Consider the following 17351-nt stretch of genomic DNA (forward strand, 5'->3'; position numbering starts at 1 on the left):
TAGCGACAATTTTTTTCTCTAGACATCCATTAGGTATTCTAAATATTGATGTGTGTTTGTAAGTGAATATCGTGCGTTTTCTCTCTCGTATTTTTAACATTTCTCTGTATTTTGCAAATTCGACATTTGGCGATTCTTCTTTCAGGTTTTGTACTGCGACGCCTGCAGAGAGTCCTGTCATCCGAAGAGGGGCCCATTGGCAGCCCACAATCTGGGACCACCGAGAGGCAGCTGGCAATCAAGTGGAAGTAAGGGATCTCGAACCGAGGGCACGCCGATCTGCAACGATCACAATGGCGAAGCGGTGACTCTCTATTGCGCCCTTTGCAAAATCGCGATATGCGCTCTATGTCTTCGTGATCGTCACGCCGCACATCCTCACGATGTTCTGCCGTTGGCCGCTGCTTGCAAAGCGCAAAAGGTAAGTGAATGATCTTGAACGTTAGATCAAACGTTAGATCAAAAGACAATTTAAAATATGCACTGAGAGAAAAATTTATTAGCGCTTGTGATTATAAAATAAATATTTATTTAGTATTATTGAAAAAAATTGTATTAAGATTTAGTACATAAATTTTTTTCTCAATGTACCAAGAACTTTTTTCTTACGCTCTTTTCCGCCAATGTAGATTAACTTTAATCTCAGTTCAACTTACTCATCATTTTTTCTAATTCTTATAATCAAGATTATGGTTAATCTACATTGGTAGAATTCTGATGTGAAGATTAGATATACACACAAAAGTAAGAAAAAGAATTGCAAGAAAGGTAGGATACAAAGATCAGGTAATTTGGATTACCGTCACATCCTCAATCAACAATCGTGCTTTGCAATAGGCGACAGTATTGGAATCGAAACCTCAAGCGATTAATGCTGGATATCGTGTCCAGGTGGTTGCACGGGGGATAGTAGGAGCCAGGGGAATACAGATTTTATATATACTGAAGAATGATGCTGCACTGAAATACGTGGCGCGATAATATATGTATATTTGATGATGAACTCCGATGCGTAATTTATGTGCCTAGCTGCATGGGCAAAATCCGAAAATAATGGATGATGCGGTGCCAAGCCGTTAACACGACCAATAATTGAGTTTCAATCTACTCACTCATACGTATAGTGTACGCACTTCGATGCGCTTGAAATCATAGTTTTGTGTCGAGCTTCCGTTGTTCTATCGCATTTTGCATGCCGCGGGATCTCACGTTTCTATGTGCGAGTCATTAGCGGAATCGACGATGAAAAATACATTGCCGTTCTGCTAATCAATCATACGTTTTGCGCGCATTGCCCCCCCCCCCCTCTCTCTCTCTCTCTCTCTCTCTCTCATACTCACATCAAAATTGGAGTGCAAATGCAACTAAACGGGCGTAAAATATACCACGTAATTGATCATAATTAGATGTTCATATAATTGCGCGGATGATTAGACATTATCTCGCATAATTGAAGTAGTTAAATTTTCAAACTTTGCGTATGGAATTATTATTGTATATACTATACTGCACTGAGAGAAAGGAATAGTTGCAATTATTATAATTTAATTATTATTTATAAATTCTTGAGACTATAGTTATTTTAACCATGCAAATATAGTCAATTTTGCTATTAATAATAGTTTCACACTGCTTAAAAATCTTTAATTTTTTCTTAACATATTTCTTAGTTATTATTGCCATATAAATACTAAGTGGATTTAGGGAATTAGTTATACTCATAATGATTAGAGTTACATTTATTAAATAAATTTTTATTTTATTTACAATTTATATCTTGATATATCACTATATTAATATTTAAAATTATCAACAATTTATTGTACAATTTTCTTATTTAAGACTATCATATATGGTATCATTATTATTACATTATTAACAGCAGTAATAATCATAAATATGAAGCTTGTTCTAATCATATAATAATTATTTTACCAAACAATTATAGTCACAAATACCAAACACTATTTTCTCAATATAGATACGTAATCTCTCGATTATATACTCAATATGAGTATATAATCTCTAATCTGCTTTACCTCGCCATTGTTATCGTTCGCGATATCGTTAGTAAGAATACATCCACTTTATCGGAACCGTATTTCATAAGGCCACAATAGATACGACTCCCAACGACGTATTAACGCAGTACTATCGCACTTTTCATACTTCAAAGCGCCACCGAGCGTTATCGTGTCTCCGTTGTCGTCGCCGCGAGATAACACCCGCGCAAATTGCGTACCGACGGCGAAATTGCAGTGGCAACTGGCAAGGGCGATGGTCTCGCGACGATATATCGCCTTTGAACGCGCTCTCGTCTGCATTCTCCCTGGGAATGCAACGGACAGTGCAGCGCAACGACACGATATTCGGGATACGTTCGCGATCGACAGCTGGTTTCGATATCGCGTGTCCCTGTTGTACCACCCCCTTTTCCGTGTGTTACACACGTTGCCACCATTGCGTTTCGCCTCTCCAGGCCGGTCAGTCTGGACGCCGACACCTGGTCACTTCCTGACATATGGAACTCGCTCGCTCGCCACGTTGGTCTCCATCATCCGCCGGGAATCACTTCCTCCACGATTAATCTGATAAATTGCCCGCACGGCCCAGTCAAAACCGCCTGACTCCAGCAATTCCGTAATTGATTGCCGTCGGACAGGCGCGTGGACGTTCGCTTTTGTTTGCACTCGCCACCCATTGTATCTCGAGACGACCTGATGTATGTATGTGTGATCGACCTCTGTGTTAAAGATCGATAGAGTTCGCACGCTGTCAAGAAAATTGCCGTGTTACGATGCTCTAATCATTGTCATCCGGCTGTGGCGTACGCTAATCGCTTCTGGTGAGTCGATCGAGGTTGGTTCAATGAGAACGAAGAATCGCTTCGAGGTTTCATGTTCATCTTGTATGCATTCTGTTTACGGAATTTAATATCATATTTCAGTAACTATTAACCAAGCTTTAAATCAAGCTTGGGTAATAAGAAATCGATATTTGGAAGCTGCAAAAGTTATATCAAATTATGTTGTGGCTACTGATCATGAGAATTAAGATAACTGATTGATATTAAGGAAGCCCGTTTCTGCCAATGTAGATTGACTAATTTAGGCTCGTTTAATTTACTCTTTATCTTTTTCTAATTCTTAGAACTTGAAAAAGATAAGCAATAAGTTGAGTTAAAATTAAAGCTGATTTACATTGGTATAGAAATAGACAATTCTCCCTCTGTTGTGTCAATCTTTGGTTGGCAGCAGACGAGAGTAAAGACCATGGCACACACAAAATTTAAGCAGTAAGAAATAAGCAGTGAGTAAATCAATATTTTGGATTTGCTTACATTATTGTCTCGTGGTCTCTACTGTGATAACTTTAACCATCTACATGGAAATAATATATACAGTAAGCTGTAAACCAAGTAATCAACAATTATAGTCAAATATGAGAAAAATAATCAATTATGATTGATCATTTTCTTATGATTTACTGTACAATATTACTCGCATTGTAGACGATCTTTTAAAACCTAACACACAAAAGAATTTAAATAGTAAGACTTAAACAGTAAACAAATCAATTTGGATTTGCAATTGTTCATATTGTTGCTTTAGAGTTATGATATATTTATGCAAAAAAACGTGAGACAATAACGTAAACAGTACTAATAAAAAAATATTAATTTATTTACTGCACTGAAAAAGAAGATTGGCTGCTGCAGCAAATTAGATGGTAAAATATGGCATAGCAGTTTTAATTAGTTGCAGCAACCAATTTTTGGTTCCGTTAACCTATGTTAGTATAGGATTTCGTTAGGCTAACGCAACTAAAAAATTGGCTGCTGCAACCAATTAAAAATACTATGCTATATTCAGTCAATCTTTTCTTTCAATGTATTTATTTCTTAATACTAAAGTACAGACTTTTGCATAACGCATAGTGCATGAACGAAATCAATCAATCAATCAATCAGAATCTTTCCTTTCCTTCCCATTTCATGGAAAAGAAGAATTTTGATTGGTTGATTCGCTTATGCGTTATATGTTATGCAAAAGTCTGTGCTGCGGCGTTTGAGATTGGAGCACAGATTTTTGCATATCATGAGAGAATTGACCAATCAAAATTTTTTCTTTCCGTGAAGGATTTTGATTGGTTAATTTTTCCTATGATGCTTTATCCATTATGCGAAGGTCTCCTGTGCTTCAGTCTTCACTGTCTACGTTTTTTGTATCATAATTTTTATATTCTCTACTATGATTTATCGATTTACTTGCTATTTACGTTTTACTTTCTTACGTTTTTCTTCGATGTTTTTCTTCGTGTCACTGGTTTTAAAAGCAATTGTGTTGCAAACAACTCCACTTCAAGCAGCTAGAAAATATCAGTCGCTATACAATTGTGATTTACGTAATTGTAAATAATCCGATTATTTGTCAATCACGTCGCTAAGCATTTTCACCGGTTAGTCGGTACACAATTGAGTCGAATAGCGTCTTCTGAATAATGCATCTCGCCGAGGGCGTTTATCGAGACCGGAGCGGTGCGGAGGGAGCCCGCTGAAAGTGCAGTCGCGATAAAGTAATTTGCAACAGGCTCGTTTATCAGCGGGGGCTGCGAAGATACCGGGTCGCAAGCCGATCGTAGGCTATACTACTATACGGGTGCGGGTCGTAATCGTGTCAGCTACGATCCCGTTTCTCGACGCGAAACGTTATGTCGCGTTTTGACACGTAATCATCCGTCACTTTGTCTTCTCCATTTCTCTCTCTCTCTCTCTCTCTCTCTCTCTCTCTCTCTCTCCTCTCCTTCGCATCCCCGGAGCCGTCCTTCTCGTGCCACACGTTCACGCACATGTATCGGAGTTTGCGTAACGATACCCTGGCCATTATTACACATTAATGTTGACGTACAAGGTAATATTCGCGTGTTGCACCCGATATTTCGGTAATTAGTCTGCCTGCTCGTCGGCTAATCACGGGAATGCCGCGTGCATGTGCCGCACGGGTGTTCGTGTCTGCAATCGCGATAATGCAATCCGCTGAGCGAACGTGCGTAAGCAGTACTTGTCGGACTTGAGATGCAAATAATAGGAAATAATCTACGCTTAATCAGCCGGCGTTCTTTCGGTGCACGCGCGCGTTAAGAGAGTTATTTTCCGGCGCCCCGCAGTTATACTTCGCGCTCGATTCAAGCTTTTAGCCTACGATCGAGACTTTAATCTATATAATTTAGCGATATCGTAATAACTGATTGAAGCACGTTATATATCGCGTAATAATACGTCTTCTCGCGATTTGTGTAAAAAAACTGTTTATTAGTCGGATAACGATCGTCCTTATTCCGGCGTCGCGTCGGAAAATTGCTGTAGCATTTATCGCCTGTATCGTATCGCAACGATAAAATCACCGTGTCGAGTAAGTTGCGCGTTGGCGCTTAATCGACACGCTAATAACTATGGCTGATAGTCTTGATTGGTTTTAAACAGAGGATAACGTGGCTGAATGATGGCTGAGTGGGCCGCGAAAGACCACAATAATAATAGTAATAATAATAATTGATAATTCGATCGCGGTCGCGTTCTCGACTAAAATTGATTATAAATCCGCTTAATCGATAAAAGACCACGTTTTAATTTTAATAGTCTGACGCGTGACGTTGGAACGTCGCTCTCTATTTCCATTAATTTTCTGAGTATTTAAGACCAGCGAACGGCGTCTTTATTGAATTTCTTGGGGATATTACAAATTCTTGCTTTTACCTTCACAGATGCGTCAATAATAATATTAGAAAAGTTCCGAAGACATGTGGAAGTTAAAAGTAGATTAGAATTTATCTTATAAAAAACATAAAGTCAATTCTTTTTCTAATCTCTAAAAGCGAATCAGTGTATTATCACTGACTTCAGTGCTACACTTATAACTGTAATCTCAGCGAATATTTATCGATTTACGTCAGTTATAAGTGTAGCACTAAAGTCAATGATAATACACTGATTCACTTTTAGAGAGTACAAAATAAATAGACTCTAAATAATATATTCTTTTAAGAAAATATATACCAAGTTGAGTTATATGATTTTTTTTTATCGAGATAATCTATCTTTTATAAAGACCGTTTGTTGTACAATTCTTCTAAGAACTCCGGGGATGCAGAGAGAAATCTAATCGTGCGTGTGCTCCCAGTCGAATATCACATTTGCAAGCTTCATGAATCTTGCATGGGCTTGCGTAAATATGCATAAATATGCATACCACTGTGTACCTAATGGTCTAAGTCTCAGCAATGTATTACAAGATTCGATTACTTAGTTGTTAGCGGCAAATAGACAAGGGTTGACCCTGATCCTCTGTGTCAAGTTTGCTCGCGTGGAATCGATTGTTTGCGAAGGGTATATCTCGCCATCCTGCAGACATCATCACGCAGCCTCTTTAAGTCTGAAAATTGCCGCGGTAGATTGCGCGTTTCGCAAGAATTATTACGAGCGAAAGAGGAAATAGCTTGCGGAAATCGTTATGCAATGGGGAAACACTTTTAAACACTTTGAAACACTTAGTGTAACACTTATGAAATTGCCTTCTTTTTTTTTTACTTGTGTAACTTATGTACCATACATAAAAATTTGTAAGTCAAACAATTCCAATAAATGCAGATGTTTTAACTCCCGGTTTAGCAATACTAAGTTCATTAAATAGCAATTTCCATGTAAATCATTTTTAGTTTTTTAACATAAAAAATGCGAAACTTGTTTTTATTTTTTAAGGAACTGTAGAACTATGAAAAAACTATGAAAAAATGCTATTAGAACTGTCATTATTTTTTTTATATTAATAGAATATCGTTCCAACTTCATATATCCTATCTATATCGATTTTTCTTATGGGCTTTATTAGGATCTTTTTATTTATTCCTGTGAAATCGCTATTCTTTTGTGTAGTATGATTAAAAATTTATAAGATATAAAAAATGATTTTCTCATTTTCTTCCCAGTGTATAGAAATTATATTAAATTCTACAAAGCTACAATCTTAATTAAACTTAGGGAGCCTTTTACTTCCGAGCGAGTTGAGTTGGCATTTTCTTCTTCGAGGTGTGCATTTCATGCCTTTAAATTTTCGAGTTCCTTTCCTTCACGCCGTGTGCAGCGAGTCTGTTGAGCGAGAGAAGTCAGGCACGCACGAGACCTCATCCAGTCTTCTTGCGTTGTCGTGGCGCCGTCTAGGAGCGTCCTCGAAGCGACTGAAATCTGCCTGCTCTTTCTTCAACGCGGCGGGAGAGCAAGCAGGTAAAAGAGACGCCGGAAGCCGACGAGAAAGGGGAAAATCGCTGTCGAAAAATCAAGGTACGCGCGCCGCGACGTTCGCAATTTCCTGGCCGTGGGGGAAACGTCGCGTCGACGGAGTCGCGTCTACCTATCTACCTGCCTGCTTGCTTGGTTGCTTGCTTGCCTGCTTGCCTGCTTGCCTGCCTGCCTGCCTTAAACAGCCACGCCTCGATTCGCATGTCACAAAGAGCGTATCCGCGTGGCCCCTTAAGACGGCGGAAAAGTTGGACGAGGTAGCGCGGGAGTAAAGGAGGTTGAGAGCGAGCGAAGATGAGAGCGAGCATCAGACGAGAGTGAACAAGTAGAGCGAATAAGCAATCGAGCAAGCGCGAGAAACGGATAAAGGCCCATTTAAACAAAACGATCTTTAGAGATTCTGCGATCGGGCTTTTTCGAAGAGAGATCTTTTCAGAAAGGGAAAGTCGCGTGAGCCGAGATGAGTGTGATCATTTCCATAACATAGGAAAGAGTACGACGCATTTACCTTTTGAAATTTCCCTTGTTAAGTGGACGGCATTCACATAAAGGGAACTGAACGCCAGTTTTAATTATCTTGCAGAATTCAATATCGGAGCTACAACGATGCGGAATTATATTTGATTTTCAATCCTTTTCACTTGGATGAATCTCGTATTTTATTGAAATGAAGTTATGAAATCCGCGTTGCGAAAAATGTGATTGAAAATATCTCCATTAAATATATTTCATTTCCATATTACCAGAGTAGTTTGATACAAAACCGATCAAATGCTAGAAAAGTACACTGAGAGAAATATGTTTGTGACAATAATATATATTGTAGTAAAATAATTATTAGGATCTCCATTTTTATGATTATTACTGCTATAATGTTAATAATAACAATATCTGATAATATATCATATCTGATAATATATCTCTCAAATGAAAAAATTATACTACAAATTATAATAATTATAAATATTAATTAATATAATGAAATGTTAAAACATAAATGGAATAAACATTTTTATTCTGTAAATGCGACCGTAATTATAGTGAATATAACTATTTTCTTAAATTTACTCACTGTTTATGTGATAATATAATAATTAAATAATGTAATTAAAATATAATAATAATTAAAATAATTAAAAAATATGTCAAGATGTACGTGACTATTATTAATACAACACAATCGATTATACATTTGCATAGTTAAAACAACTATAGTCTCCTTTTAAAAAGTCACTTCTCACAAAAAATTATAATAATTGTAATTTTTTCTCAATGTATATTTGGCATCTAGTTTTTATTGTATTAGCATACCTTTCAGGATCTATTCAACTACTTCATACACAAATCTTTAGAGATAAAAATGTTTAACTGATTATAAAATGTGTATAGCGTGTATATTCTGATAACAGCATATTATTCTTATCACTACATCGCAACAAAATCATATGCAGATTTTTATATATCACGTGTTGGTCGCTGGTATATAATAACCTTCGAAAATCGTTAGGTCTAAACGGGCCTTAAGCCGATGTGGCCGAGGAGTGAAGAAATACGACGAAGGAAGAAGGGATACAGCTGTACAGAGGGATCCGAAGGTAGTGTACGCTCGATTGCTAGTGTGCCACGGCGTGGCTCGTGATATCGCGTGGCGTAGGAAAGGTTCAAAGTGCCTTGGGGGCACATGAGCGAAAGAAAGGCAGAAACGCGCGAGAGGGGTACCTGGGTATCAGCCGGGTTCACGGGCGATGTAGGAGGCGAGGGTGAGATAGAAGCGATGAGGCACAAACCGGCCCAGGACTGGATGATTCTCCGATATCACGTATTACGTATCACGGTGCCGATACGTGCCTGTGTGCGGGTGTATTTAACTGTGTGTACGTGCACAGAGACAGCCATAACATACCGCTCTTGGTATTTTCTTTTCTCCCTTTTTTTTTTCTCCCTTTCTTTCCTTCCCCGGTCCTTCGTTTCTCTCCACTCTCGTTCTTCTTTCTCTCACTCCTCGTGTCCTGCCAGTTCCCACCACCCACCATCTCGCGGAAGGCTAGTTCGTCTCTTCTTTTTGCCGCGGGAACTCGAGTCTCTCTCGCGCGCATACCCTAGAGGCAGATCGTTTGCAGCGCGTACTTAAATACAGACACGCGGTACACTCTCTGGAGTGTATATTGCGTACGGTGGCCAGTCTTAAAGATGGGAAAGCCCGTCGTGGAGTAACGACTTCTCTATTTTTCTCTATTTTATTGACTGTAACGACACCGGCTGTGCAATCGAGCAACGGGCGATCGTTATCTTGTTACTCGTTTGCCATTTATCTGGCGATACAATACGTAGTTGAGCCCCTTCATAGCAGAAAATATAGAGAGAAATGTTACTTTTCTGTTTTATAAAAATATGTATGATCAAATTGATTATTTCATAGAAAGATTGTGATTCTTATTTTTAATAATAAAAAATATTTGTTGGCATTATCACAATTGATAAAGATATTTTATTATACTTTATCGATTCGGCTAGATTAGAATCTTTTTGATATTAGGAGTATTTTTTTCAATATAGATTTAGTGACATAAAAGAAAATTGATTTTTAATATTTTTAGACTGAAGTCTTTTCAGAAACTTACGTCATTAATAGGGGAGAGTTAAGAATTAAAATTAGAATATCATATATACAATAGAATATTATGCGTAGATTTTATTATTACATGTACCCAGAAAAGAAGAACTATTTCTTACATTCTAGACCCGATAAAAAACAATATTTTAATTAATATTCAAAAAAATACTCGTTTTATATTATTTTGAAAAAGATCGGTCAAGGTCAGCAACTTGGATTTTTGCCAAACAATATTGATTAAAACGGAACTATTTCAGTAAGCTTTAGCGAGCGCTCCTTCGCGGATGAAACCGATATTTCGGGTCGAAATAGCGGTCTGCGGTACCGCTATGGTCTTTAAAGCTGCAGTATCGAATGCCGGAGAGATCGGGGAGGATGCGTATAAACGTGTGCGGCGTCGCGATCAGATATTTGCACGCGTGTGCATCGGCGAATGCACGCACGGATACCGTACTGTCTGGTCGGGTGCTTCGCACGGGTGTGGTGCAGTGAACCGCGGAATCCCAGTAGGATGGGTCAGTGACAATTTTTGCGGGTAATATACGTAAAGAGAGAGAGAAGGAAAGGGGGCAGAGAGGAAGGGAGGGAGGATCGTATTTCTCGCGCGCGCGATACTGAAACGTTACATGGAACCGAAGGAAGGATAATATCTCGGTGCGTTTCTTGCTGGTGTGCGTGTCTCTCTCTCTCTCTCTCTCTCTCGCGGTCTCCCTTATTCCGTTTCGCTTGCAGTCGAGTGCCTTTATTGCGTTCCTTGGTCCTTCCGCCACCTTCTGCCCCGCCTCGTCGCGTGTTTAATGCGTTTTCGCGAAATTAACTCCTCACCATCGTCGCGTCGTCGGGAATACCCGAGTACTGTCTCTCGCATACGTTGGACTTTATCGTACTTGCACGACTATTTGCGGTGGATTTTGCATTACACAAATGTTCTTGGAATTTTTGCGTGTGTGCAACTTTATGCATATGCAATTAGATATAGTAGTAGACTATACAGATGCAAAGATATTTTACGCTGGATGCCATAGAATTTATAATTTTAAGATCTTTCTGTTCTATTTTTGTTCATTTCATTTCTACTGCTATATTATATTTTTCTATTACGATATTATATTTTTTGCAAGAAATAAATGAAAAAATATATTTTATACTGGACGTCACAGAATACAGTTTTAATTTTAAGATCTCTCACACTATTTCACTTTTTTTAAAAATAATTCTATCACTATCATATTTCTATTCTATTACTATATTATATTTTTTTCATGCAAGAGATAGATGGAAGGTAAAGATTCTTGGGCAGATCCTTCGAATCCAATTACTTTCTACTTCCAATCTGTGTAATAAGGTATTCACTTTTAACGAAGAGTTTGCATTTTATTTGGTGAAATACACAGGAGAGGGATTCGGTGGTACTTCACTCTTTCTTTGTTTGCCCTTTTATCTTGCCTAGTGGTGAACGATAGCAAGTGATAGCACTCTCGAGCGCCGCAAACGTTTCGCCGAGAGTACCTTCAGATTGATGAAAACTAAGGGCGCGCGCGAGGGGCGGGTGAAAGCGAGGGGATGGACATTTGTGCGCGTTTGCTGTTTATCGAAGGGAATTGTGGTGGCTTTCACGTGCGCGCTCGTCGTCCGAAACGGTCGAACGCACTTCGAAAGGGAAGCGGCTCGAACCGTCGAGAATAATCCGCCTCGGCGAACAAAGTGTCGAGGTCGGACGTGGGAGACACGTGCGACCAGACTGCGATGCAGTTTATCCGACTGCACTTTGCTGGAAGACGAGGCTCAAGTACATCAAGAAGAGAGAGAAAGAGAGAAAGAGAGAGAGAGGGGGAGGGGGAGAAAAAGAGAAAGCAGGGAGAAAGAGATACTTATCGAAAAATCGAAATATCGTCTAAATAAATCTCTCTGTATTACGAAAAATAAATCGGATTTTAAGAGAAAGAATTTAAAAATTGCAGTTTTTCAAAGGTACAGTTTAATAAAATAGCAGTTAAGACATGTTTCTGTATTCACACATCTGCGAGAAGTTCGGTTGAAATCAGTCTCGAGACGCTGAAATGTCTTAATAGATAGATCTTGAAAGTCAATTAAATATTCTTTACGTGACATGTCTGAAACTGTGATTTCTCTTCGGGTGAAAGTTAGTTTCGCGTAAGTTTTGTTCTTCGTGGTTCAATAATTAATTTTTAATAAAAAGGATTACATACAAAGAAAGAATGGTTTTGCAAAGTGTCTAAAAATTTAGTTAGATACAAATTTGAAAAGAATTTTGTGCTATCAAATAATTATTATATGTAGGACGTTCAAACTTGTTAGAATGTTAAAAAAAACTTTTTTGGTGCATTGTTCATTATGCTTGAATCTCTTACATAATTATTTTATGGTTCAATAAAATTTTTGTAAGATCTGTATCTACCTAAAGTTTTAGACAAAACAAAATCCAGAAATTCTGTTCTTTTTGTATAATTTCTAAGTTTCGTATTAATTAATATTGTAGAGAATCCGCTCAAACTAATTTATCAATGTGACTCTTGTTATCGATGTTCACTGCTCTTGATTTTTTTTTAGATTTTTTTGTATGTAGGTGCAATCTTGTTAATATTAATAAGTTGATTTCTTTTAATTACATGTAAATATTATCAATACCTGTTTAATTTTTATTATCAAGAATAAATTTAATTTCTTTATTTTAATCGCAAAAATATAACGTGAATGTTATATGTTGCGTTTAACAAAACTTTGCAACTACTGTAAGCTTTATAATATAATTGGCCTACCCTTATTATCTCACTTTAAATTTAAATGTATAAATCAGTCGTGTAAAAATATCTTACAACAGTTGCTGCGTTTTCTCTACTGAATACAATCAGTGATGTGCACTGTGTATTTATGTGAAGTCGGCGCGCCGTCATTATTTGTACGACGAGATCCAAATAAGCAGTGTGGTTTCGTGAACGTCGCATTATCGCTCATGAGAATGTGTGAAGTATTGCAAGACGTGATTTTCTTTCCTGTAATTAACAATTATTAGTGCACGATTGGATAACTCTTGCAATTATTTCTTACGTAAACGTTATTAGAAGGTGACGGATATGTTTCGAGATACATGTTTTGCGCGATCTCTTTTTTCGAACCGGGAATAAAAATAGAACAGGATAAAGGATAGGAATTACAAATTAGCATCTTGATTTCAAAGTATAATGTATTGTCGTATATTTATTTCATGCTATGTAAAATATATTTTATGTCCTGCAAGAGATGATGTTTCAAGGCGTTGAATTGCCTTTATTTTTTCCAACGTAGTGAGATGAATGTACTGCGTGATTATTTATGGAGATACTAAATGAATTTTTTTCACATTAACAATTACCTGTGCGATTAAATGGTACTTGAAATTGACTTTTCATAAACATAGAGGTATTTATCGAAGAAGATTTTTTCATAGCCCAAGGATTAAAGTTGTATATATTATGAATAAGTAACATACATTATGAATTTAAAAAAATAAAACGAGAGTTAAATAACATTTGGCTATCTAGATGAGCGCTTAAAATCACTTCGATTTTAATCGTAGTTTAAATTAATAAAGACGGTGTGACGCTGTTGGTATGAAATTTAAGTTTGAGCTTGGTAAGAAATTTTACGTTGCATTCTTGACATTATTTGTTTGCTGGTTTAGAGTTCGTTGAACTACGGAATGCTAGTGCATCATAAGTTTTCTTCTCCTGTGTGGTTCTTTTCTAACGGTTTAATTAACATACATCTCTTTAATAAAATATAATACATAAGGTATAAGCATGTCTCTATGATAATTAAATTTTTAAAAGAAAATGTATTATATGTCGTAATAAACATCTTAGTCATAAAACCGTAATGAATATGTTGATTTTTTGTATACTTGTAATTAAATTAGAGATAAAGAATAATATTGAAAACATTTTCCACATAACAAAAAAATATTACATCATTATAAATAAATAAGATAATTAAATAAGAGAAAGAATATTTTCGACCAAAGCAGATCTTGGTGCTTGGTAATATATACAAATTTGCAAATACGTTTTTTAATTCTGTAAGTGACGCGTTGATTTGATTTGTTGGACTTAAAACACAATTATAAATTAAAACTAGAAATAATATTACAAATTATATTGATCGTTAATTTAATAATAGTGCTAATAAGCATCATAAAATTGCACAGAATTTATTGCGAAAAATCTTAGTCGGGATTCGAATCTGATTTCAGAATTTTTTCTCTCATTTGAAAAAAAAATTAAGTATATCAACAGAAAAATATATGAGTTTTTAAAAAATTTTAATCATTTTTGGCAATCGGTTGACTTTTATTTCATCTGCGATAATTCCGATTTTCAATTCTATTTATAATTCGTTTAACAAATAATATTCATTACGTTTTTACAAGGAAATTAATTTTCTAATTGAAAACAAATGTATATTAATTTTAATATTCAGTAGAAATATTAAAAGGAAATACTCTTACAAAATACAAATACGCTTATGTTTTTCTGTCAAAACGGGTCAGAACGAAAGAGCTCCTCTTTGTGCACGGAATATTACAGCTTGTGAGTTCGTTCGTGCCCAGATGAAATCCTCGCGGAACGCATGGTCGATGCAATTTTTCTTCACGACTCTGGGCATATACAAGGTTTTGCGCGTATTGCGTGAACGTCTGACGCGCAAATTTCGTCTTACTGGATTCGCCACGAGTAACTCTGGGCGAATTTCTCTCTAGACCGCCTTTCCGCGGCCCTCGTCTCGACGTAGCTGTCACGATTCACAGCCTCGAAATACACTTCTCTCTTATTAGAGCTTAGCGTTTCGTGGAGAAGGCGCTTGCGGGACGTGTGACGCCCGAGGGATTTGCAAGCGCGGTGTTATTCTCAGAAACTGTTGCAACGGGATGCAAAAGCTTTGACGTATTAATGCATCCGACTATCATAATGAGCGTAATGTATTCAGTGGTAAGTCTAATTAGGAAATTGCAGAAACCGAATCGGTATTATAATAAATATATATTAGGTGTTGGAATTAATTCGTAGCGTTTTACAAGTGATGGGAAGTACTTTCATTAATGTATTTTTTAATGTTCATGTGAAATAAATAACATTCTTTCATTAAAAACGCTACGAATTAATTCCAACACCTAATATTATACAATATGTAGGTATTTTTAAATGGCTTTTTAAGAAAATATCAAGTCTAACAAATTTTAAGGATAGCGACGGCTCACATTTTTCATACAAGTTTATGATACGTTTTGTCAGAATAGGGTTGTCAAAGAAACCCCGTTTAATTTCCATCCGTTGGCAACTCGTTTACTTGAAGTAAAAGGCGGACAATGTAGCACTGAGAAGAAAAGCCCTGTGAAAGAAAATGCATGAGAGCGTATTTAAATCGTACATTCTGGTGTACATACTGAGTATACACCTTAGAAAAGGCGTACAAAGGCGCGCATGTAGATTTCGTCCATTGGCAAATCCAGGAAACGGCTCATTTTTCGAATATAAAAAGGTCACAGCTTTTAAGGTTTTCTATTAATTCTATGCTTGGAGTCATTCCTTTTATTTTACTGCTCGCTCAATTTTTATGAAACTTGGTCTGAATTAATTGATAATGCTTTATTCGAATTGAGGTAAAAAATAAAAAATTCCAAATGTAATATGAAGGATAGAATTTAAAAAAAATAATTTGATTTATCATAAAACTCGTTCAGGGAATTTTTAATTGCGAGGTATATAACATGAAATTTCCAGTTTCACTTTATTTGAAGCTCAATGCTACGTAAACAGTATTAGTATTGATCTCTAAACTGACTTTCAAACTTCGATTATGAATTTTATGACACTACATCCTCTTTCATGGAAGTTATTCTTTTAAAATTTGATATTTTCAGATTATACTCAAGCTCAGAGATATCAAGAACTCCTAAAATCAAGTTTGACGAGATAACTAGATTATTTTTTGAAATATGAATTTTGGTAATGTGAAACCAGAATCAAATTTCATTAGAAAGTAAGATCTTCCGTAAGTTACCTTGTTAAAAAGCTTCAATCCTCAGAAGGTTAAAATTCATACGCGATCGTTATAATCTTATGATATCGTTTGTCTGTAAATTTCTACGTTGGAGACGTTCATCCATCGACATGACGATGAAATTTTATTTTCGGTCTGTCGCTTGCAGGAGCCAACCGCTCGATTCCTGTCGGACGTGTTGGAAAGTTCGATCATTCAATTAACGTCCGGACGGATCTGACGCGCTGAAATTGAATCATTCGGTCTCGCGCTAGTAACAGGAGTTCGCCGCGGATCGACAGAGACCCCCCTTGAGTCTCAGAACTTCGTAATCAAATCACGGGCTATCGTTAATTGCTTCCGCGTATTCGATCGTAAACAACCGCATCGGCGATCGAACCTCTTAGGTCACGATGCCGGCTCGGCGCTCCATTCCTTCCCTCTCTCGTGGGCTTATTAAACTTCTTGACGTTTATCCGAACGCGAAGTTGCGTTTCCATTCCCGGGAACTTCTCACCTCGGACACAGTAATAGGAAATATCTGGTGAACCGATGGAAGTCGACGAAACGCGGTTACTTTACCTCCCGTGGTCTCTCCTTTACCTCCTCTTTCAATCAAACTTAATTGCAGCGGCGCACTTATTATTTGCGTCCTTATTATTTGCGTCAAAAGCTTCTTAATAACGCGTCAGTCGAGTTAACAGCCTGTTGCAGTATTTGTAGAATCTGTAACGGCAATTGCGTCAGTCATTTTGAAATAAAAACGATATTTAAAAGTTATCCAACATGACAGATACGGGATTATTGACATATTGACAAGGAACGACGTTATACGAGGTGGGATGGGAAAAAGGGATACTTTATACGATACCAATATGTTACTAAAATATTTACGATCATCTCGATGCTCGTTTTATTCCCGTGTCTGCGTACGGAATATTCGTGAAAATTTCACAATGACGGGTGATTTGCTATTCAGACATTTTGATATTTTGCGAGCCGTGTTAACCGAGCTCATAATCGAGGATCACCGGCAAAGTCCCATAATTCATGTCCGCTCCGGGTTCGTAGATCATTCCGCGATGCCGGGATCCCTTGAGCGCGCATTGTTTATTCCACATTGTTCCGCGTCTGCGAGATAGAAAAGCGTCGTTGAATGAAACGGGTTAAAAAGATACGTGATAGTTCTCCCGCACGTCCCGCTGTTAGAATACCTACATAATCATTGTCCTGTTCGACGAGTGTCCTTATTATGCCTGTCTTTCCTCCTCCCGGCATCTGGCACCCTCGAATTCACCCGCCAACATTTTCATCCCGTTCCCACGATACCTCGGGATCTCGTCTTTTACCTTCCTCGCCGTCTCGCGGAATGAAGCCTCTTCTCTAATTCTCCACCTCCTGCTAGTT

The 17351-nt window shown here is 37.3% G+C and overlaps 1 protein-coding gene across 2 annotated transcripts in view; it reads left to right on the forward strand.

Moving 5' to 3' along the window:
* The window catches only part of Trim9 (E3 ubiquitin-protein ligase Trim9), a 115554-nt gene that overhangs the window by 6399 nt on the left and 91804 nt on the right, over nt 1–17351 (forward strand). For both annotated transcript variants that reach the window (XM_011053758.2, XM_011053759.2), the window contains exon 2: nt 146–421. In XM_011053758.2, the coding sequence (XP_011052060.1) occupies nt 146–421 (276 nt within the window). The remainder of the gene's footprint in view (nt 1–145; nt 422–17351) is intronic.

This window comes from Acromyrmex echinatior, chromosome 14 (genome assembly GCF_024713525.1).
Source record: "Acromyrmex echinatior isolate Ae372 chromosome 14, ASM2471352v2, whole genome shotgun sequence".
NCBI lineage: Eukaryota > Metazoa > Arthropoda > Insecta > Hymenoptera > Formicidae > Acromyrmex > Acromyrmex echinatior.